General features: G+C 39.1%; 1 protein-coding gene across 5 annotated transcripts in view; it reads left to right on the plus strand.

The window, feature by feature from the left end:
- LOC131065420 (structural maintenance of chromosomes protein 5) overlaps window positions 1-23,277 on the plus strand; it is a 230,268-nt gene that overhangs the window by 173,663 nt on the left and 33,328 nt on the right. For 4 of the 5 annotated variants that reach the window (XM_057999923.2, XM_057999925.2, XM_057999922.2 and 1 more), the window contains one exon: window positions 2,426-2,498. In XM_057999923.2, coding sequence (XP_057855906.2) covers window positions 2,426-2,498 — 73 coding nt within the window. Of the gene's footprint in view, window positions 1-2,425; window positions 2,499-16,278; window positions 16,485-23,277 lie in introns of those variants that run through there. The other variant, XM_057999927.2, reaches the window with a different exon arrangement.

The following is a 23,277-nucleotide window of genomic DNA, read 5'->3' on the forward strand; positions in this document are numbered from 1 at the left end:
CATTTTCATGAAAATGGGAAGAACTTTTCAACATGTAATCCGGGAAAGTCATTTTCATGAAAATGGGAAGAACTTTTCAACATGTAATCCGGTTTTTAAAACCCGAATTTGCAAGGGAGGGGTATTTCACACTTTTCAAGCTTGGAATTTTAACCAAAGATGATTAAATTCCTTAACCGTAGGGGAAGAACAAGAATTTCCAGCAAACTTGTAATCGAGATTAAAAATCCCGAATACAAGTTAAGAGGGAATTTTGAGAAGAACAATGCAATTCAACAATTGCATTTCAAGGGGAAGATTTCTTTCACAAAAACCAAATTTTTTGGGGAAGAACATCACATGCCAAAAATGCAACTAATAACAAAAAATAAAGAAAACAAGAAAATAATAAAATGAAGGGAAGAAAGGAAAGAGAACATACCTTTCTTAAAAATGCAAAATGCTTCTCCAATAATGCAACAATTCTTGAAATGAAGAAGCAAAACCGGTGAAAAGGAGCAATCCGGAATGTCAAACCCTTATCACGTTTTTTTGTAAAAATGCCCCAAATATAGCAGCAATCTTAAACTTGGAGGACCAAAATGCCAATGAGAGTGTGCATCCAAGTTTATTAGAGCAAAACGCCTAAGGTAGAAGAAGAAGCAATGATGCCAAATGTTTTAAAACGTTGCCAAAGGGAATCACGTGGCCACCATTATAAACTCCAACGGCATCATTAAATGGTGCGAAAATCCTCTCCCCCTCCACGCCTAAGTAGGAAAGGGCAAAACGATTAAGGAGACTGCAGATTCATGAAGTAAAAAACGCCCAAAATGTGGGTTTAAAGAACCACGTTTTTGCTGATTTAGCTCCAAAAACCAGTCAATATAACCTCCATTTGGCATGAAAGATGTTGATGATTGCATGAAAATAGGGTAGAAGCAAAAACGCCTTTCCTCCCTAAAAATCTCCACAAAAAATTGCTTTGAAATCTTCAACAAATCTATTTTTCATACAAATCGGGTTTTGGGAGACACATGACAAGTTCGAATTGCCCAAAATGAAGCAAATCGGGTTTTAGAGAGAAAATAACAAGTTTTATTCACTTTTTTCATTTACATGCCAAAATCGGGTTTTTTAAGACAAATGGCAAGTTTTATTTTTCACTTTTTCACTTATCAAGCCAAAATCAGGTTTTTTTGGACAAATGACAAGTTTAAAATTGTCAAAAATGCATTTGCAAGGCAAAATAGGGTTTTTTTTGGAGCGAACTGCAAATTTAAAATACTTGTAAAAGGGAAATAAAATCCCTACAACAAGTAAGAAACACTTGCACATATGTAATGGGGATTTAAAATCCCTATTACATGCAAAAACCATTAAAGTAGGGGTTTTTTGAACAAACTGCAAGTTTACTTGCAGTTGAGCCAAAAAATCCCTATTTTAACTAAAAATGACCAAAAAACAATAAAAAGATAAAAACATTAAAGGGGAAACTTAAAATAAATTACAAGTGACATATTTAAAATAAAAGTGCACATGTAATTGATCAAAAATTCCCCTACAAAGACCATAACAATGAATATCATTAAAACTTGCAGTTTGAAGAAAATTCTCCACCTGCAGTCTGAGTTTTAAAACCCGAAATTGAAGGAAAGGCATAGCAAACAAACCCAGAATTGGACGAAATTCGAAACTTAGTTCGAGAATGAACTGAGGACTAAGCCAGTCCAAGGATTAGTCGAAATTCTGCCTCGAGAAGCGTGCCATAGAGTAAATTTTTTCTTTTTTTCATAAAATTTTTACCATAGTGGTCCTTCATTTTTGGAAACAAAAATAAGGACAACACAATGATTAAAGGTCAATCATGGACATGATTGGAAAGACCTACCTAATCTAAAGTTCTTAATAAAACTATTACCAAGTGTTATCTCTTATATGACCACCTTAGCTCTTACGAATGCTCGATTCACAGAATATAACTATTCCATTTTTGTTTTAGTATTTATTGTTTTGCTTCATAACTACGAGCTGAAATAACTTTACAACGAATTTGTCATTCTTCTTAGGATAGATTTACATTGTCAAGTTCAAATGTAAAAAATAAAAAACTTTAATGTTTATTTTCTGGGTTGAGCAAATATAATTGCTATTATTTCAGACTTATTCCATAGTTATAGAATCTATTGTAGGCACATCTGTTGAATCTCAATATGTTTAAGCTAGATATAGAAAGAGATCAATGTCATTAAGAGTTACTTTGATTAGTATCTCATAAGCTACTATGATAATAGGATAAGCTCTTATAAACATTTCTATGTTTGATACACATTTACTTAATATTAGGAAATTATACGATCTGACATAATTTTTTCAAGATACAAATATTGTGGCATGTTTGGTGTATCTATTTACGTTGCTTTACTAACATAATGCTCTTTGTTAGATAAGGGACATGGAAAGGGAACTTCGGGAACCTGAAAAGCAGGGCATCCAAGCTCAGCAAGAACTTGAGCGTTGTAAGTTCATTGATGCTTAGGTTCTTCTTTCTATTCGTATCTCTCAAGCCTTTTCATTTTTTGATTTATCAAATATGTTGATTAGTTCTCCTACCATTTATCATGTCAAGTAGAGGATTAATTTTAGTGTTAATAGAATAAAACAATACCTGTGTTTATGGTATACAAGGAAGGAACATTAATTTACTCACCTTCTTTACTTTCAGCTCTTTATTGTAGAAACTGATGCATAACTTTTCTTGGGGTTTAGAAATGCTTTTATTCCTTTATAGAAACCCAAAGCTTAAAATTTTAATGAAAATTTCAAATTTTATCCAGTGTTTTCTCTAATACTAATGCCTAGTTTTTTTCATGTTGGGATCATCAAACATCTTGACAATAAAGTTGGTCTAACAAATTGAATTTATTTATGAGTTTGATTGGCTGTGAGGTGGTTGAATTATTCACTTTGTTTTTCATTATTTTGGATAAAGTGAAAAATATATTATAATTTCAAAAAGGGCGTAGAGGCCAAGCTACAAGATAACAAGTGAAGCTAGAGCCAAGAAAAGTGGAGACAAATATGTAGGGTAGATTTCAAGTAAGAGCAATTGACAAAGAAGAGGAATTGGACCAACAACCCCCAATCATTTTCCATAGAGCAGTTCCCCCTTTGCCCAACATGATCATCCCAGCGAATCAACCACATCCAACACATTGATAGAGAAGGAAGTGCTTATCCAAAATATTTTCACAATATGATTCAAAGTGGTGCTTCTGCATAGTGACATTTTTCCAGTACTCCAACTGGACTTAGGCTTCCAAGACAAACAAAAAGACATTATTTCAGAGTTGTATACCCTCGCGTGGAAGAGTAAGAGAAACGCTCCGAATTGTTTGCGAATGCGCTTCATTCTTGAAGAAGAGGAAGAAAAGGCTCAGTGCATTGAGAACGCTATTCGAAGGGAGCTTGCTTTACAAAGAAATCAAGCACCCCAACCGGCTCTTGCACGTCCTCAACAAAATTGAAGAGAGCCATGCTGGATCATATTAATTCATTCTCACCCGGCAAATTCTGAAAAGTCTTAAGATCTACTCCAAGCTCATCAAAAGAATTCGTAGAGTTCGAATTTCCTGCCAGATCCAAGCAAAGGAAGAAGATAGTTTCCTCAAGTGAAGAAGCAATCCCACCAAGTGAAGGAGTACCAAGTGGAGAGGATATTTCCAACTTGTTCCAAACTCCACCACCTAAAATCCAATTTCCAAGAGCTACTCAATCAAACAATCAACAAGTTCCAGTTCCACCACCAGTAGTCCAACAAACTCCAATTCAAGCAGGAGTACATCAAGCAAACGTCGCAATGGTGTGGCATCCTGCTAATGCATCTCCTATGGCATTTACTGTTTATCATGAATTGCCTAAGAACCCAAAGCAATTTTGTTCCAAGTTGCAAAGTGGTGACATGAGCCGCACTGTAGATGAACATATCAAGATTTTTGAAGACCTCCGAAATATGAATATCCAAGAAGATGTTGTTTGCAGGCTATTCCCATACACTTTTGATGATGAAACATCTTATTGGTACATCCACCTACTAGCCGACTCTATCCACAATTGGCAAGAAATGAAGGATACCTTCTTGCAAAAGTTCAGGGCACCAACTTCCTCAGCAGATTTGTATAGACAGCTTGTGGAAGTGAAAAGATAGGGACATGAATCGATCAGCACCTTCAATAATAGATTTCAAAAGGCCTATACAAGATCCATACAACCGAGACAATGTCACAGCATTGCCGGTTTATTGTGCAGCCTTGGACCACCTTACAGCTATGTTTGTGAAAACAAAGAGCCCAACCCCGACAAACTTGAAAGAAGTATATGCTACAACAATCACAGTCAGTAATGATTTGGGAGTTGGAGCTGCCTCAAGACCACTCAATTATTTGGGAACTTCTGCCATGCCAAACCAATCCAAGGGATCAATTGCACATTGGCTCATCACACGCCTGTCATGAATCCGGTCCCCACTCAAAATAATCAATTGGTACTCCATCCAGGAGCACCTCTTTCTCAAGCACCGCCATCTCAGCCAATATATTTTCAGGATGCAACATCGTGCTCAAAAACTAAAGAAGAGAAGGATGAAATGAAGGACCTGATTGAACATGCTAAGAAGTTATCAACTGAGGTCACATACTTATGGAATTAGAATAACTAGATCCAAAACATGCGAAGAAGCTACCAAGGACACTAGAATAATTATCAAGGAAATCAAGGTGGCAACCAAAACAACAATCAAGGTTTCCGTAGTAACAACCAAGGGTTTCAGAGGAGGACATGGAATACTGCACCTAACAATGAAAATGTGTCATCTCCCTTGGATGCTCCTCCAAATCCCGAGGGTTGACCCGCTGATAAAGTTTTCTCGCCGAGACTGCATTATCGGGATGTTGTTGCTTACATAACACAAATCAGCACTTCGAGGTGTAGTGCCACAAGTTTCAACTCGCAACAGACATTTTCCAAAAGGAAATATAAAAGGAAACATAGGAGAGTTTGTCCAGAGCTATAGTTCCAGTGGTAGTATATGATCATGCTCAAGTCTTGGAAGATTTCATATTCCCTCCAGCTTCCGCAAATCATTCTCTTTAGGTAGGGGAATACAACCTTCTTGTCTTACACAACAACGTGTTAGTGGAAGGAATGAGAGAAGTTCAAGCCTTCAAACAAACGGGAAATGGTCCATTACAGGTTTACCAAAGGAGAAATCAGAAACCTCTATCTTCATCAATGCTTCCTAACAATTTTCAGACTCCACCGCATCCAAATGTGAGCAACAATCCTTCTTTTCCAAAGGATGCACCCGGGTATAGATAGAGTACAAATATGAATACTTCTACTCCTCCAAAGAATGAGTTAAAGAGATTAAGCCAATATGTCATAGAGGAAGTTAAGAAGATTAAAGCAAGTCTATCTCTGTTTGAATTAATGAGAGTCCCTGAAATTAGGGAAACATTCTTGGAAAGTTTGAAAGATTCAACTCAAAACACCTCCAGTGCTGCCCAAGATACTACACTTGTAACTCACAATGTAAATATGTTTTAGAATGTACCCCAAGGTATTGAAGAAGAATGAGGAAACCTTCAAGACCAAGTGCAATCCGTGAATGTGGTGCATGAGTCAGCAAGTTCATGTTCAAATTAGAATAAGAATGAAGAAAAGGTAATGCAAAGCCGAAAGACTACTAAAATTGAAGAAGTCCCTCAAAGCCCCAAAGGGAAGAAAATTGAGAAGAATAAAATTTTTCATAAGGAGCTAAAACTCCACTGGCTGAAGCAAAGGAAGTAGAAAAGGTTGCACGAAAGGAGCAACCGATCGTCTTGTATCAAGGGAAGGATGAACTTGGCCCATTTCTAGTCTCAATCCGAATCTTTGGTAAACTTTTGCACACTGTTTAGTAGATTCTGTAGCGTCAAGCATTGTGATGCCCTTGGAAATATGCCACATGATGGGTTTGACACCCACAAAGACAAATAAGAAAGTAACACAGTTGGACAAAATCGAAGCCCCGATCGCAAGAAAGCTAAATAATGTTTATATGCAATTGTCAGTTGATCCTGGAGTTCAAGAATTTATTGATATTTCAATGGTCGACATACTGGATGTGTATGGCATGGTTTTAGGAAGAGAAAGGACTAGAAGATTGAATGTTTATGTCTCAACGGATTTCTCACACCTATGGCTTCCACATAGGGGAATTCCAAATCAAATCACAATAGAAAGTACCCCTAGACTCAAGTTTATGATCACTGGGTATGTGTTGTGACCATTTCACACATCGCCCCATTAAAATGGGGACCCCCTCTTTTTGCTCGTTTTTGCTCGCCTTTCTCTCTGCTTTTTAGGATTTTGGTTTAGTATGCCAGTTGTCTGGACTAGGGTCAAACCTTAGGGTTTGTGTTACTGTGTTTTCAGGCCAGAGTCCAGTCCAATTTTTAATTTTTGAGCCTCCTCTCGTAGGATGCAATTTTGAATAAAGTAAATTCGCCAGAGGCTGAGTAAGTTGGTCTAGTTTCAATTGGAATTTTGAATGCAGAGTCCAAATTTGTCTAAGTGTGAATGATGAGATTTTGATTTTTTGTCCGATTGAGTAATTTTGACCAAATTTTGAAAATTTTGATAATTGATCCCGGGCATTGGAAATGATTTATTTTCGCCTTGTGAAGTGATTAAAATCCCAAAATCTTGATATTTTGGCCTGGGGAAGCAAAATCGCTCCTGTCCCTCAGTGAAGGACCGGAGCTTGTTTCTCAAAATTTTACTGTCTCTGCAAGATCAAGACAAATTTTTGACTGGAAATGATAAAGGGAGGCATGATCTTTCCATTGAATATAATTTGAAGAATTTCACAAGCATGGAAATGTGCTGGGAGCAAAAAATCGCTCCTGTCCCTCAGTGGAGGACCGGAGCTCAAAATCAAACATTGCCTTGTCCTTGCAGGATTTGAACAATTTGGCGATTTGAGAAGATCAAAGGAAATATGTTTCATCAGTTGAATATAGGTTGGAAGCGCAAACATGAGGAAAACATGACTTTGAAGCTAAATCGCTCCTGTCCCTCAGCCAGGGACCAGGGCGAAATTCAGTGGTAGCTCTCGTCCCTCTCCCAGGGACCAGAGCGAATTTCCTCATGAGGCATGTTTTGGGCAAAGATCAAGCAAGTTTTGAGTTGGAGGCAAACAAAGAAGGCATAACGAACCTGTTGAAGACAAATTGAAGAGTGCAAGACACCAAAGTGAACTCCATATTGGCCTAGGCGCTCCTGTCCCTCTCCTAGGGACCAGAGCGATTTTTGCCTTAGACCAATTTCTCACCAAGTTAGAATGAACTCCAAGGCAAAGATGAATGAAAGGGGGTACTACGAGACCATTGAAGATAATTTTGGAAGTTAGCAAAGTGTGATGGAGCCTATAAGTGAAAATTCGCTCCTGTCCCTCAGCCAGGGACCAGGGCGAAATGGTAGCTATCTTGCCTTCCACCCAAATTCAAGTCATTCCAAGTCAAAGTATAAGGTGGCAAGGACATTTTGAGGTGTCTCGACGAAGAACGAAGTATCAAAGACCGCCAAAGATGAAGGATTTGCACTGAAATGCCCAAGTTCGCTCCTGTCCTTCAGGCAAGGACCAGAGCGAAATATTTAAATGTGTCCAAATTTAGGTTACCATTCACATTTTAAATGTTTGAAAGAAAGTAAGGGACATCGTTTTGCACCTTGAAGACAATTACAAGTTAATATGATGAACGATTTGCACTAAATCTTCAAGTTCGCTCCTGTCCCTCAGTCAGGGACCAGGGCGATATTCATTATATCGGCCAGTTCTTCCAAAAATCACACTAAGTAAAGGACGTACAAGAAGATAATATGCGAGGAAGTTAAACATCAAAAGGTGATCAAATTGAGCCAAGAAGCTAAATCGCTCCTATCCTTCAGGCAAGGACCAGGGCGATTTTCATTAAAACACTCATTTTCCTTCGAAGATCATGTCAAAGCGAGATTATATTAGGTCGAAGATATCATTTGGAAGGCAATGAACAAGAAGCAAAGGTTGAAGGACGACAAATTTAGACTAGAGCACCAGGTTCGCTCCTGTCCCTCACCAAGGGACCAGGGCGAAAATCCTTCAAACTTCAAATGTGCCTCGTAAAAGCCAAGTGAAGCAAGCGTGGAGTGAAAGACTAACGTTGTTACTTCCTCATGATGAAGATTGGTGATCGAAGAAGCCAAGGTCAAGGAGAAAACATAAGGTTCGCTCTTGTCCCTCACCAAGGGACCAGGGCGATATCAACCTCAGGAGGCATTCATCCACAAAATCAAGTCGATCAAGCTCAAGATTCCTTGCAAAAATGCTAGTTTCAACGTGAAGATTGTGATTTTGAACGTCAAAGGTAAAAGAATCAAGGCTAAAATGCAAGTTCGCTCCTGTCCCTCAGTCAGGGACCAAAGCGATATGGTTTGTATCTTTCCACCTCTCCAAGTTTTGGCACTAAAACATTTTTGAATTTTATTAAATGCTAAAAATCGATAAATTTAATTAAAGATAGCATTTAAAAATAGCGCAAAGCATTTATTAATTAATTTTTGCCTTTAAAAAAAAATCGAATTTATTAATTAAAAACGAAGGCATTTAATTAATTAATTATTAATTTAAATAATAATTAATTTTGGAGCGCTTAAATCTCTTGTTTTTAGAAAAGTCGGCCTTTAAATTTATTTTAGATTTGTTTTTAATTACCAAGTCCGCCTAAGGTAATGCATGAGGTGAGCGCCTATAAAGGGAGGTGTTTATTTCGTTTTCAAATCATTATTCAAACATCCTTCACATGCGATTTGGAGAGGTGCGAATTTCTATTCTAAGCAAGGTGCGAATTTCCATTCAAAGGAGTGGTGCGAACATCTTCCAAGGGGAGTGCGAACCTTGATTAGAGTTGAGCGAAATTGCCAAAGACTACGTCAAAGACCCCCCAAAGGTGGCGAATTGCTAAGGAGGACATTCGCTAAAGGAAGATCACGTGGAAAAGCTTCAAACATTGAACTTTGCCTAGGCGATTCTCTTTATTTTGCATTTTAGAGTTAAGCTCTTAAGTGAGGTATGGCGTATTCTTCTTGTTTTGTTTTAAATTTTTGATCGTCATAGCTTGAAATTTTGAATTTTGAAATTTTGAATCTCAGTAGCTCAATCGTCATTTAGGAAATGATAACTCAAAGACTTATCATGAAGTTTCCTAAAATTAATCTAATCTATGTTATACATTGCAAAATCTAGTTCTTATTATGAAATGTTGTGTAGGTATGGCGACCCCGAAGGCGGGAGCATCCACCAGTCGTCCAGCTCTCATGAAGGAAGATCAAAAGACCGAAGAAGTGGAGACCAAGATCGTGTCTAAATGGAGCAACATTGGAGATACCAACTTGGGCAACTTCAGTACGAAGAAGTTTCGAGAGGTCCCTTACATTGGCAAGCCATCACCTGTCGCCCGGAGGATAATTGAAAGTGGCATCATTAAGGCAGCCGGCTTCCCTCCAGCAGTACAGTGTCATGAGTTGATGATCGAGTGCGCTCGTCATTATGATCCTCAATCCAGAACGATCGTGTCCAAGGAAGGAAACACTTTAGCTTATCTTTCAGAGGAAGCTATAAGTGAGGCTTTCCATCTTCCAGAGCACAGAGATATGGTCTACAAGAGCATAGAAGGAGCCAGGTCCATGTACGAAGATGATCCAGATGCTTGTCTAAGCATCATCAACAAGAACTGGTTACTCAAGAGTCATCCTCGCCTGAGCAAGATTCTGAACACACCACATAGGATTGATTTCCAGGAGGAGTACAGAGATTTGATTACAATGCTCAACCGAGTCACAGGAGCACCTCAAGCCTTCTATTTCGAGAAATGGATGTTCTACTTTATCCAGGTGATAGTTCAGGGAAAAGGAACAATACATTGGGCTAGAATGATTAGCCATTGCTTGGACGTACAGTTGAGGAGACTCAAGGCTACCAAGTCCTTCCACATGAGTTCATATGTCATCTATGCCTTGATCAGGAGCTTCGAGTACTCAGGACTACCTCACAGAGGAGTGATTGGAAGAGGACCCGACGAGGTTAGAGTTTGTGATTCCTATGTTCACTTGCATCATCCGCCAGGAAGCAACTACAAGTTAGTTAATGATACCTTCACAATGAACATTACGAGGACGTTGCAAGGCGGGATTCACAACAGATTATCTTAGGATGCACGGGAACTAGTAAAGAGGTACGGTGCTTGGTTTATCCAATTTCCGAAGTTTACTTATATCAGAGTTCATGGATGTCCTTCACCTCCATACATGTTGCCGAGATATCCGACAGACAGAATAGTGTTACTTGAGGTAACAAGACAGTTGGCAGCTTTTGCGAAGGCGTTCAGACACAGGCATGGGAATGGAGTTCCGGTACCTATCATATTGGGCAATTCAGTTGAGGTATGTCCTAATGCTTTAGCCATGGATGACTCAGAGAAGGAGTTAGCTTTGTATTCTTTTTCATTCTTTGCCTTGAGGGAGAACTTTGATCCACATGGATATATAGAGGAGACAGTCGGTAGGAAGTTTAAGCATGAGTTTCAGATAGAAGATGTTATGATGAATCTCTTAGACGATCTTGAAGTGAAAAGAAAGATGCATTCTAGATTGCCTTTGGATTTCATCAGGAAATGCAAGATTTACAGAGTGGCCGACCAAGCTCAGGACAGTGGCAGACATCTCCAGTCATCCTATGATCGAGAAAGCAAATCAGTAAGGTTAGATTGGAATGAGCCCGAGGTTGTGGATCTAGATGCTTTGATGGCTCCAGTCTTGTCTTGTACTCGCAGATGGGTTGATGTGCAGCATCAGAAGTTGAGGGAGCAAGGCATAGCTATGACTTTCACTTTGGAAGAGAAACCAGCCGAAGGTGGAGCTAGTGTAAGCGAAGGTAATCCTAATCCCAGAAATACAGGTGAAGGTAACCTTCGAAGTGCAAGTGAAGGCAATCTCTATCCAAGAGGCTCGAAGAGAAAAGAGAGACCTGAGAAGAAAAAATCTTCCAAGAAGAAACAAGGGGCCAACCGAGATCGCTCATCCGGCACATCTTCTCGACAAGAGAATAGGACACTTGAAGTAGAAGAGTCTATGGAGTCAATGGTACAGAATGATAAAAAAGGACAGGCATCTCAAGGGTCACCAGGTGGATCTCTCCAAGATTATGAGTTACATGAAGACAAGAACAATGACGAGGTAACATCTCCTCCTAGAGAAGAAGAAACATTGCATAAGGAGATACAGGTTAAAGAGACAAGATTTGCCATCCTAGATTGGTTGAAGGAAAGATTGACTAAGGTGATCGTGATTGAGGACGAGGACAATGTAATTGATTTAGAGAGCCTTGTTGGACATTCCTAGGAAGTGACAGAGAAGAGGAAGGCTACCAAGATGTCCAAGATGATTAGAGATGAGACTGGATCCAGAAAATTACAGATAGCTACACCGGCCGTGGACAAGTATGAAGGTGAGATCCTAGCAGAGGAATATGATATAGAGACATTTGAGCTAGGTCCATCCACAGCTGAACAGACGATGGATGATGCCACCGATTCATTTGAGGCCTTGAAAGACAAGCTTAGAGAGGAAATGGAGAAGAATAGAAAGCTTGAGAGAGAGGTCGGTGCATGGAGAGTATATTTCAGTCATCTCAATCAGCCTTTAGGACGTCAAGATCCAGCAAGATCACCCATACAGGCACTTCCCCTTCAATCAATTGGTGAGGCAGAGAGATTCAGGGGTATGGTCCAGCGTATGAGTACTTGGATGGATAAATCTCACACAGTCGCCATGGAATTTGCAACAAGGATGATGCAGACCATTCACCGAGCTATTCAGGTTCTTGAGATTATCCACAATTTGATGATAACAGTAGCTGCTTTTGCTCATACCAAAGAGGTTATCATTCCTGTCTTGCGAGTAATCAGACAAACATCGAGGAAGGTCTTAGCGCAGGAAAAGATCATGGATGGAGGACCTCACAGTTTACTTCAGTGGTCAACCTTACTCCAGATGAAGGAAGTTCTCTTTGAGGACATCGGTACTAGATGTAACCATGTTGAGGAGGTGATCGACCCGATCCAGGACAGAGTATTTGAGGTACTTCGTACCATTCTTGGCAGGAGGATCGAAGTTGAGACAGATGTGGATTTGCAGGAATTAGAGGATAGAATCAAGGTCATCTTTTGCAAGGACGCTAATATCACAGATGAGCAACAGGACCAGATGTTTGCTACCATGCTCTTGATTGAAAAGACTAAGGAACTTGAACCTGGATGGGACGCTGCTCTTCTCGAGGCATTTGATCAGGTCATCCACTTGGAAGAAAGAATGAAGAATCTTCCCAAGATTCCAATTGCTGAGATCGAAGGAATCGTATCAAGATTCATTGCATATGCTAAAAAGGAGCATTGGAAAGGGAATAAGATTCTAGATGAAAGGTTGTTATAGATGACATGGCATCTTAATTGTCATTAGTCTATGTCTCCTAGGTTTTTGTGCCAAATTTAATATTTGGCTATTCATTTAATATTGTTCAGTAAAAAGGAGGCTATTTGTAACAAACCCTAATTAGGGTTTAGGTGTCATGATCTTGACCATTGATCTGCTTTTTGATCTGGACCGTTCATTGTAACTGAGGATGCTATTTATACCCTCATTTCATTTCATTTTATGATCAGATATTAGAAGAAGATTAGATTATTGATGTATTAGAGAGATTAGAGTTTAGAAGCAATTTACTTTTGTAGCAAGATTGAGCTTTGAGAAAGGAATTCAAACAATTGTTGTACACGATGGCTTTGAGATCAATAAAATATTGAAGTTATGGTGTTTTGTTGCAATTCTCTTGGTTATCTTCATGGTTGTACATTTTTCTTGAATCACTCTCAATCAAAGTAGTGTGTTAATTCGAAGGACAAAGTGTTGGACTTGATCTTTGGTAGGATTCGCTTTCCAAACCACTAGCTTCTTGCTGATTGTAGGAACGCCTTGCGTGGTCGACTAGAGATATTGGAATCACTCAAACCTTCAATCATTGTTGTATCTTGGATATGTACCTTCGTGGTAGTGTCTTTGATCTTTGATGTATTGAAAAAATCATTTGTTACCTTAGAAGATCGCATCAATTTCAATTGAGTTGTTAATTTATGGCAAAATTGAAGTTGGTAGAATCTCACCAAGTCTTGTCCACATTAAGTCATTCTTAGGGTTAGACTAGATTAGACCTCTTGCCAACCCTATCCTTTTGTTATTTTTTGAAAAGGCCTGTTTAGTTTAGCAAAATCTTCGGCAACGTAAGGCCCCTTGATGACACAGCAATCACAACGACCACCGGTGCTTATCCACACGTAGAGACCTGTTGTGACGTTTTCACACATCGCCCCATTGCAAATGGGGACCCATGTTTTTTGCTTTTTAGGGTTTGTTCTTTAGGTTTTTTAGGGTTTTGTTAGCTAGCCTTTGCATTTTGAACGTCGCCCAGGGGATCACATGGATAAGCAAGTCCGGCTTGAGTGAGGTCTTGATCCTGAAATTTGGCTAAGTCTGGAAACTTAAAAAAAAAAAAAAAAAAAAAAAAAAAGCCTCCAAAAACTAGATTTTGCAATATAACTCCTGGAGGTCTGAAACCACTCTCAAACATCCTGAAAGTATATATGGAATATAACTTAAAGTATAAGAAAGAAGAAACATAGAAGGAAATGTCACTTATACTTAAATGTTATATTCCATACAAATTATCCTGATAGAGAGTGCGAAAAGTCAAATTTCGCTCATGTCCTTCACTGAGGATCCAGAGCGAATTTCGCTCCTGTCCCTCTCCAAGGGACCAGAGCGAAAATACTTATTTGAGCTATTCCTGACCGTGTTTGGACGAATTGAGACATCAAAGGCATGGTGAAGGACGAAATGAGCATGATAGAGCATCCAGACTTGATCAAAAACAATGAAATGATGAAGTTTTTGCCTAGAGGGTCAAAATTCGCTCCTGTCCCTCACTGAAGGACCAGAGCGAAATTCTTCATAAGGTACGATCTGGGCAAAGATCAAGCAAGTTTTATGTTTGAAGGCAAGAAAGGAGATGAATTGAACCCATTGAAGACAAATTGAAGATTATCAAACGTCAACAAGGGACCCAAATGCCCAAGTTCGCTCCTGTCCCTCTCCAAGGGACCAGAGCGATTTTTGTCTTAGACAAATTTCTTGCCAAGTTACAATGAATTCCAAGGCATGGATGAATGAAAGGGGACATTACGAGACCGTTGAAGATAAATTCGGAAGCTGGCAAAGTGTGATGGAGACTACAAGTACAAATTCGCTCCTGTCCCTCTCCAAGGGACCAGGGCGATATCTTAGTTATGTTGCCTTTTCCTCAAATTCAAACCACTCCAAGTTAAGGAGAGAGGTGGCAAGGACATTTCGAAGCGTCTCAATCAAGCACAAAGTTACAAGGATCGCCAAAATGAAGGATTTGCACTTAAAAACCTAGGTTCGCTCCTGTCCCTCTCCAAGGGACCAGAGCGAAATCCTCATGAAGCTCTAAATTTTGAAAGTTTATCAAACATCAAGTATCCAAGGGGATCAAAGGGACTTCATTGTACGCGATTAAAGTGATGGCAAGTTGATGGAGGCAAGGACAAGCTCAAAAACTTGAAGTTCGCTCCTGTCCCTCAGGAAGGGACCAGAGCGATATTGATTATATTGGCCAAATCTCTCAAAAATCACGTTAAGTCAAGGTTTTGCGGGGTCATACAAGGTCTAAGATGTCTTTTGAAGATGATATACAAAGGTTTTTGACGTCAAAATGTTATCAATTGAGCCAAGGAGCCTATATCGCTCTTGTCCTTTGGACAAGGACCAAAGCGATTTTTATTAAAACACTTATGTTCCGTCAAAACCAAGACAAGGCAAAGATAGGCATGGTCAAGGATGTCCTTTAGAAGACAATGAACGAAGAACAAAGATCAAAAGTTAACAAATTTGAGCCAGGACACTAGGATCGCTCCTGTCCCTCAGGAAGGGACCAGGGCGATATTTGCCAAAACACTTATAATCCTTTGAAAATTATGTTAAAACAAAGTTGCAAAGGGTTTGAGATGTCTTTTGAAAGGTTGAAGGGTGATGAACGAAGAAGTTAAAATCAAGAATGAAGAGTTGCAAGCTAGAAGACAAGGATCGCTACTGTCCCTCTCCAAGGGACCAGGGCGATGATCCTCTAAACATTGAATTTGCCTTGTGAAAGTCAAGTAAGACAAGCATGGAGTAAAGGAACAATGTTATTATTCACCTTATGATGGAGATTTGAGATCGAAAATGCAAGGATCAAGACCAAATTGATGGATCGCTCCTGTCCCTCAGTCAGGGACCAAGGCGATGAGGTACGTATCTTTCATCTTCAAAATTTGGCGTTCAAACAAGTTTTTTTGTATTTATTTTAAATGCTAAATTTGATAGGTTTTGAAAATTTAATTAAGTGGCATTTAAAAATAACGCATAACATTTATTAATTAATTTTGCCTATTAAAAATCAAAAAAATTAATTATAAAGGCATAAAGTTAATTAATTATAAAACAAGTTGAGCGCTTGGGTTTATTTTACAAAAGTCGGCCTTGGTTTTGATTAAAAATGGCTTTTAATTGTCTTTGTTTTCACCAAGTCGGCCTAAGGTAATGCATGAGGAAAGTGTTTATAAAAGGAGGTGTTTATTTCATTTATTTTAAATCATTATTCAAGCATCCTCTTTCATATGCGATTTGGAGCGAATTTCAAAGGGAAGGTACAAGCATTAATAAAAGGAGTTCGAGTTTCAAGTTAGGCAAACTTGCCAAGGACATTGAAGAACACATCAAAGATATCCCCAAGGGTGGCGAATTGACGAAGAGGACGTTCCTTATCATTGGAGATCACGTCAAAGTCATCTAATTTCAAATTTTGCCTAGGCGATTTTCTTCATTTTGCATTCTAGAGTTAGCTCTCAACTGAGGTATGGCAATATTTGTTTTATTGTTTTAGTTTTTGATCGTCATAGCTTAGATTTTGAAATTTTGAAATTTTGAATTCATAGCTCAATAGTCGTTTTTAGGAAATGATTAATAAAGGACTTATCATTAAGTTTCCTAAAATTTGCTCTCTAATTTATGTTATGTATTGCAAAATCATGGTACTAATTTTGAAATGTTGTGTAGGCATCAAATGGAGATCTCTTCAAGGAAAATCAAGCCGGATCCAGGACGGTCTTCGCCAGGACGATCAAGTAAGGACATGGGCAACCTCTTTCAATCCAACGTTCCAAGGCGAGGTACATCATCATCCTGCACATCAAGGACACAAGGAGTTAGAACAAGGGCTCGTTGAAGAAGCAAATAATTCCAGATGAATTAATTAAAGCAAGTTTCTCAACAACATCAAGTTGAATATTTACCAAAGTTACAAGTGTCAGATGAGGTGGCATCCTAGTCATCACGTCTCCAATCAGTGAGGTCCATCTCAGCATGTCCAGATTCAATGTACTTAACTCATGAAAGGTGGCACAAACTCCGATGTACCTACCCTGGCTATCCATTGGTCGATTTTTCTAGAGAGGACATGTGTCCAAGCAATACAATTTTATCATTGGTCAAGCATTAAATGTTATGTAATGGTTGTAACAAACCCTAATTAGGGTTTTCATTGTAAAATCTTGGCCATTGATCTTGAATTGATCTAAGCCATCAAATTGTATTGTGGGCACTATATAAGCCCTGACATTTCATTTTGTAAAAGGGAGTTAGAGAGATAATATAGAAATAGTTGAAAGCAGTTAGTAGATAGAGAGTAGTTAGAAATTGATAGAATAGCAATTAGAGTAGAATAGGAGGACAAAGCAAGAAATTGTTGCCATTGATTGTAAACAAACTCCATTTTCATTGAAGTAATGGTGAAATATGTCGTTTTCTTGCAATTTGCATGGTTTCTTGTTGAGTCTTCAATCTTAGATGGTAGATGATTAGATGAATGGAGGAAATGTGATTGATTGATGGTGGAATTCGTATATCCATACTACTAGCAGTTTGTTGATTGCAGACTTGCCTTGTGTAGTCAACTGGAATCGTTCAGCTTAAGCTCAATTTCAATTTGTTGCCTCTTCATTGATATGCATCAACTTGGATGGTATCTATGCCTGCGGTGATGATTTGAACATCATAAAGCTTCCCTTAGAAGATCGCACTAGTCTTGTGTAGATGTTCCATTGATGTCAAAACAAGATTTAGTTAGAGTTTCATCAAAAATCAAGTCATTGCTCCTACATTCTTAGTATTAGGATTAGATCCTCTCTTCGCCCTTATCCTTTTTTCATTTTTTTTTTTCAAATCTAAGTGAGTAAGAGCCTGTGTCCAGCAAAGCAGATCGGAAGTTCAATCATCACATGTAAGTCCCCTTGTGATCCCAGCAAATCACATCATACCACTGGAGCTTGTCCACACGTAGAGACCCTACATCAAAGAACCTTGAAGTTTCTCCGATTGATCCTTTTCGCGATATATTCAGCATTCGGAAACTTTATTCAAGAGAGGATAAGATGCCTTTAGGTATTTTATTCTGTGTATGATGGTGTACAAAATACACGTCAACAAGACCCTACTAAAAGAACATTGGAGTCATCCTAACGGATCCTTCTTGCGAAATCTTCAGCAGTTAGCGACTTTATTCAAGAGAGGATAAGATGCCTTTGGGTATTTTATTCTGTGTATGATTGTGTACAAAATACACGTCAACAGTATGGAGACAATAATGAGGTTTTGTTTATAGAATCAGGTCTTGGGCAATTTAAGCTGAAAACACCGGAGGTCTTAATGTTGAATTGTTCAACTCTTCAAGAAAACTTGTACAAAGATTTAAACTCAATTGAAGTCCTCATTGAAAATGATCAAAGTTCTTCTGATGAGAGTGAGAGCGCATTTGAGAATTTTAGGAATTTTGTCCTCAAGAGTGCAGAGCAAGAGGTAGAGTTTGTAAATCACTCTTCAATACAAGATTTGTCGCTGCCCAATTGGTGCCAAATTCATAACGCCTTTCATTCAGAGTTTTCATGCATAATGTACAAAATAGCGTTGGACTAAGTGCAAAAGAAGATCCCCAAACTCCAAGGGGGTGAAAATTTCAAGTTGACAATGAGTGAGGAAGAAAGTGATGTTGAAGAGGCCTTATTACAGTAGAACACAAAATATCATTGAGAGGGGGGTGAATTAGTGATTATAAACAATTTTCAACTCTGTGTGCAACCGGTAAACTAATGAAAACACTAATAATCAATCACACACAATAAATGCATCACACAACACCAGATGTACGAGGAAAACCCAATGTGGGAAAAACCTTGGTGAGAAATGCTGTTGGAGATTTCTGTTCCAATCCAGCCTCACAATGGAATAACAGTTTTACAATAGTTTAGGGCACCAACCCAAGGAGCACCAACCCCTAGCAATTTATGGGGACCAACCCAAAGGAGTACCAACCCCTACACTATTTTGAGCACCAACTCAAGGAGCACCAACCCCTGCACCGAGCACCCACCTAGTGAAATACAATGAGATAAAGCAATACAATAATCTGCACCTTGTTACAAATGAATTTGGTAACACCTCCAATCAATACTCTCTGTCAGTTTATCTCTTCACTGCTTCTCTGCTTCAATCTTACCGGTTTAAACACTGCCGGTTCACTTGACTGTTAAACTCTGTGACAACTTACTGGTTAAACCTCTCTTTCCGGTTAAGCCCCTCTTAGCGGTTCTTTCTCCAACACACTCAGTCGCTTCAAAGTTCAACACTTAAATGCTTAGACTGTTTTGCACTCTTCACTAACACCCAGCATCTAACATCAATCTTTTTGGATCTTTAGTCGACATATTTATACTCATGCTTTCCCACCAACACGGAAATTCAAACTTCGCGCCCTAGGGTATTCTTCACCGACTTAATCCGTATCAGATCAAATCGGATCTCATCTCCGAGATTGACAACCTGCAATAAATCAAACAACATTGCCCTTTTTTTATTCTTCCAATACACGTTTACTATCTTTAGCAAGACATCGGCCCTACTTTTGTTAGTCACAATAAATGATCTAGCTGTTTCCTTCTCCAAATCCAATCTACAATCGGACGTCCTTCATTGATCATTGCATCACAAATTTGTGTCGTTCGATTTGCTTCGAGCCACAATCCTCTGCACTCGACTCGTGATTTTCGCAGTCTACATTAATACGGACTTAGTCGGCAACTACCTCACTGACGCACCATTCACCAACCACTGCACGTTCGCCACCTGGAGTCCACGCGTTATCACTGTCGGCATCCAACTCAGTTGACTGTAGGTTCAGGATGAGTCACTGACCAAGCATACAATCGGTGTTTACCTATCGGTTCACCTTGCCCTATCGGTTATACAATAAGCGGTTAACCTTCAAGCCATGCTCTTCTCTGTTCGTTCGGTTAGGACATAATACCTTTTCACTGCATATGACCTGATGCCATGTTCCTCTATGTTCTGCTTGTCCCTTGCATGCTTACCAGTTGATCCAACACCTATTTGCATACCAGACCTGCATACTGGTACACCTTCCTACATACCGAACCTGAACCTGCATACCAGTAGCATACCATACATACTGGTTATGCTATACCAGTTGATTACACCTGTTGACATCAATGACAACACAATGCCAACAATCTCCTCCTTTGGCATTGATGTCAACACACAATATTTACTATCATACCGGTTCCTTCTCCCCCTTTGACAACAATGACAAAGAGCACAAACATAAAACTTTCTCCTTTTTTCCGGTAGAGCAGACCACAAGACTCTTCATTTACTCAACCAGTACAATCTCCCCCTCGGTCAAATCTCCCCCTTTTTGTTCACAACCGGTTGAGTTAGCACTTTTCTCTCCCTTTGTAGGTATTTCTCTCGATAGACAAGACAAATGTTCCTTTCATCCGACATCCCAATTGTTATTTTAATTAAGTACAAATTGAATAGACATTGAAAGAAATCACAAACAAGGACCGATGAGCACTTCCCAAAGTCTCAAACCTGTTGGTACTATTACACAAATATCGGATCTGCCCGTGTCCATCAAATGGTCCAAGAATTAAAAGATATGGCAGTGAACTCCCCCCGAACCATAGATCTCCATATACATTTAAGTGCATGAAGTTGGTGAAATCACACCTAACTTGTAGCGTAGATACTGAAATGAGTTTATCGATAGAGGTTTTGTGAAGATATCAGCCATTTGTTCACCTGTAGGGACATATTCTACCTTAACTTCCTGCTCTACCACCTTTTCCCTGAGAAAATGGTATTTGATGGCAATGTGCTTTGTCCTTGAGTGCATAACCGGATTCTTTGATATGTTGATTGCACCTGAATTATTACACCGGATAGAAATAGGGTCAGATATGTCTATTTGAATATCGATGAGGGTCTGCTTCATCCATAACACCTGAGAACAACATGTAGCAGCAACAATATATTTTGCCTCAGCAGTAGATAGGGAAACTGAATCCTGCTTTTTGCCGTGCCACGAAACCAACCGGTTTCCTAAGAAGAATGCACCACCACTTGTGCTCTTCTGGTCATCAATGCAGCCTGCCCAATCAGCATCAGTGTAGGCTTGTAAGGTGAATTCTCCTTGCTTAGGATACCATAGTCCATAATTAAGCGTTCCTTGTAGGTACCTAAAGATTCTTTTGACTGCATTTTCATGTGATTGTTTGGGTGCAGCTTGAAGTTTTGCCACCATACATACTGCTTGCACTATATCAGGTCTTGAAGCACCAAGATATAACAGACTGCCAATCATGGATATATACAGTGTCCGATCCACTACGGGTGACTCATCAACCTTGCTCAACTTGCATCCGGTCACCATGGGGGTACTTATCGGTTTGCTGTCTTCCATCTGAAACTTCTTCAACATATCTTTGTCATGCTTGATTTGAGAGATAAATATCCCTTTATCTTGCTGTGAAATCTGCAAACCAAGAAAGTATGACAACTCTCCAAGCATTGACATCTCAAATTCTAACTGCATCTGATCAGCAAAGTCTTTGCACAAAGTGTCCTTGTTGCCTCCAAAAATTATGTCATCCACATATACAACCACAATAATCATGTGGTTTCCATCTGCTTTAATGTACAGATTACTGTCTACACTTCCCTTTCTGAAACCCTGCTCCTTTAGATACTTATCTAACCTTGAATACCATGCTCTTGGAGCCTGCTTCAAACCATACAAAGCTTTCTTCAACCGGCAGACAAAAGTTTCATCATCATGCAGCAGAAAACCATTCGATTGTTCTATGTAGACTTATTCTTCTAAATTACCATTTAAGAAAGCAGATTTAACGTCCATTTGATATACCTGGTATCCTTTGTAGGCAGAGAATGCTAAAAATATTCTAATGGCTTCAAGTCTTGCAACCGGTGCAAATGTCTCTTCAAAATCTATTCCTTCTACTTGAGAATACCCTTTGCACACTAACCTTGCTTTATGCTTAACAATCTTACCTTTTTCATTCATCTTGTTTTGGTAGACCCATTTAGTGCCAATGACATTCTTATCTGCCAGTCTAGGAACTAATTCCCAAGTATTGTTCTTTTCAATTTGCTGCAGCTCTTCTTCCATTGCATCCATCCATTTCTGACTTTTGCTTGCTTCATTGAATGGTTTGGGTTCCATCTCTATCATGAGGCAGAAATTTACTTGTTCATTGTTCCGGGCAAGTCTTCTTCTTGTCTTTACACCATCACTTTTATCACCTATAATTTGCTCTTCCGGGTGATTTTTCTGCACATACCGGTTAGGGGACTTGTTAGGTGCTTCTTCCGGTTCACTTTTTGACTGCATTTCATCTTCATCACATGAAACATCATGCCGGTTTACTTTTGCTTGTCTGCCTTTATGCATATCTTCATCAACTCTGATATGTATACTCTCAATGACTCTTCTCAGTCTCTTGTTGTAGCATTTGTAGGCCTTGCTATGAGTTGAGTAACCCAAGAAGATACCTTCATCACTCTTGGAATCAAAACCACCTAAGCCATCCTCATCTCTCTTGATGAAGCATTTACTTCCAAACACTTTGAAATATTTGACTCATGGCTTCCAGTCATACCACAGTTCATAAGGTGTCATTCTCCTGTTTGTTCTCAGTTGAGCCCGGTTCAAAGTTTATACAACAGTATGAATTGCTTCCTTCCAATTTATATCTGGTATGTTTGCCTCATTTAACATAGCTCTTGCCATTTCCTTGACTGTCCCGTTTTTCCTTTCTGCAACACCATTTTGTTGTGGTGTCCTTGGAGCTGAATACTATCTTTTGATTCCATGTCTCTCACAGTAATCTTCAAACTCATTTGATGTGAACTCTCCACCCCGGTCAGATCTTAGACATTTCAACTTGCATCCACTTTCCCTCTCAACCATCTTCCGGAAAATCTTGAATCTTTCAAATGCTTGAGATTTGTCATGTAGGAAAGTGACCCATGTCATTCTTCAAAAATCATCAATGAGGAGCATGAAGTATCTTTCACCGGCTAGAGCTCTTGTTCAGGTTAGGTAGTTTCTATTTTTGGCTTCAGTTCACGATTGTTTTGTTTAGAAACATTGTCTTGTACTTTTCTATTCAAGAAGACTTCATCTTCATTGTTTAATACAACATCGATTTACCATAACACCAGTTTGTCAAATGCAAGTTGGTCAGAAACAAGTTCAAGATGGTTTGAAATCAAGAAAAGGATTTAGAGTAGATTATGAATTAATCAGTCCATCAGGAGAAACATATTTAGCTGTGCTTAGATTATAGTTCCCCTTTACCAATATTGTTACAAAGTATGAAGTGCTAATTCACAACTTATTAGCTTCTATATAGAAGGGAGCAAAGATCTTACATGTCATTGGAGATTTAGAAGTAGTTGTCAAACACGTAAGGAAGAAATATGTTTGTTATGACAAAAGGCTAGCAAGATATCGGAACCAAGTATGGGATCTCCTAGAAAGCTTTGGCATAATCAATATCAAGTCTGTGTTTCGTTCACAAAACAAAGTGGCAAATTCCCTCGCACAAGTAGCAAGCTCATTAGAGCCTCTTACAATGGAAGGAATGAAAAGGTTTATGGTCGAGCTCACCCTAGTGCCAT

The sequence above is a fragment of the Cryptomeria japonica genome, chromosome 10, assembly GCF_030272615.1.
Source record: "Cryptomeria japonica chromosome 10, Sugi_1.0, whole genome shotgun sequence".
In the NCBI taxonomy this organism is placed as follows: Eukaryota; Viridiplantae; Streptophyta; class Pinopsida; order Cupressales; family Cupressaceae; genus Cryptomeria; species Cryptomeria japonica.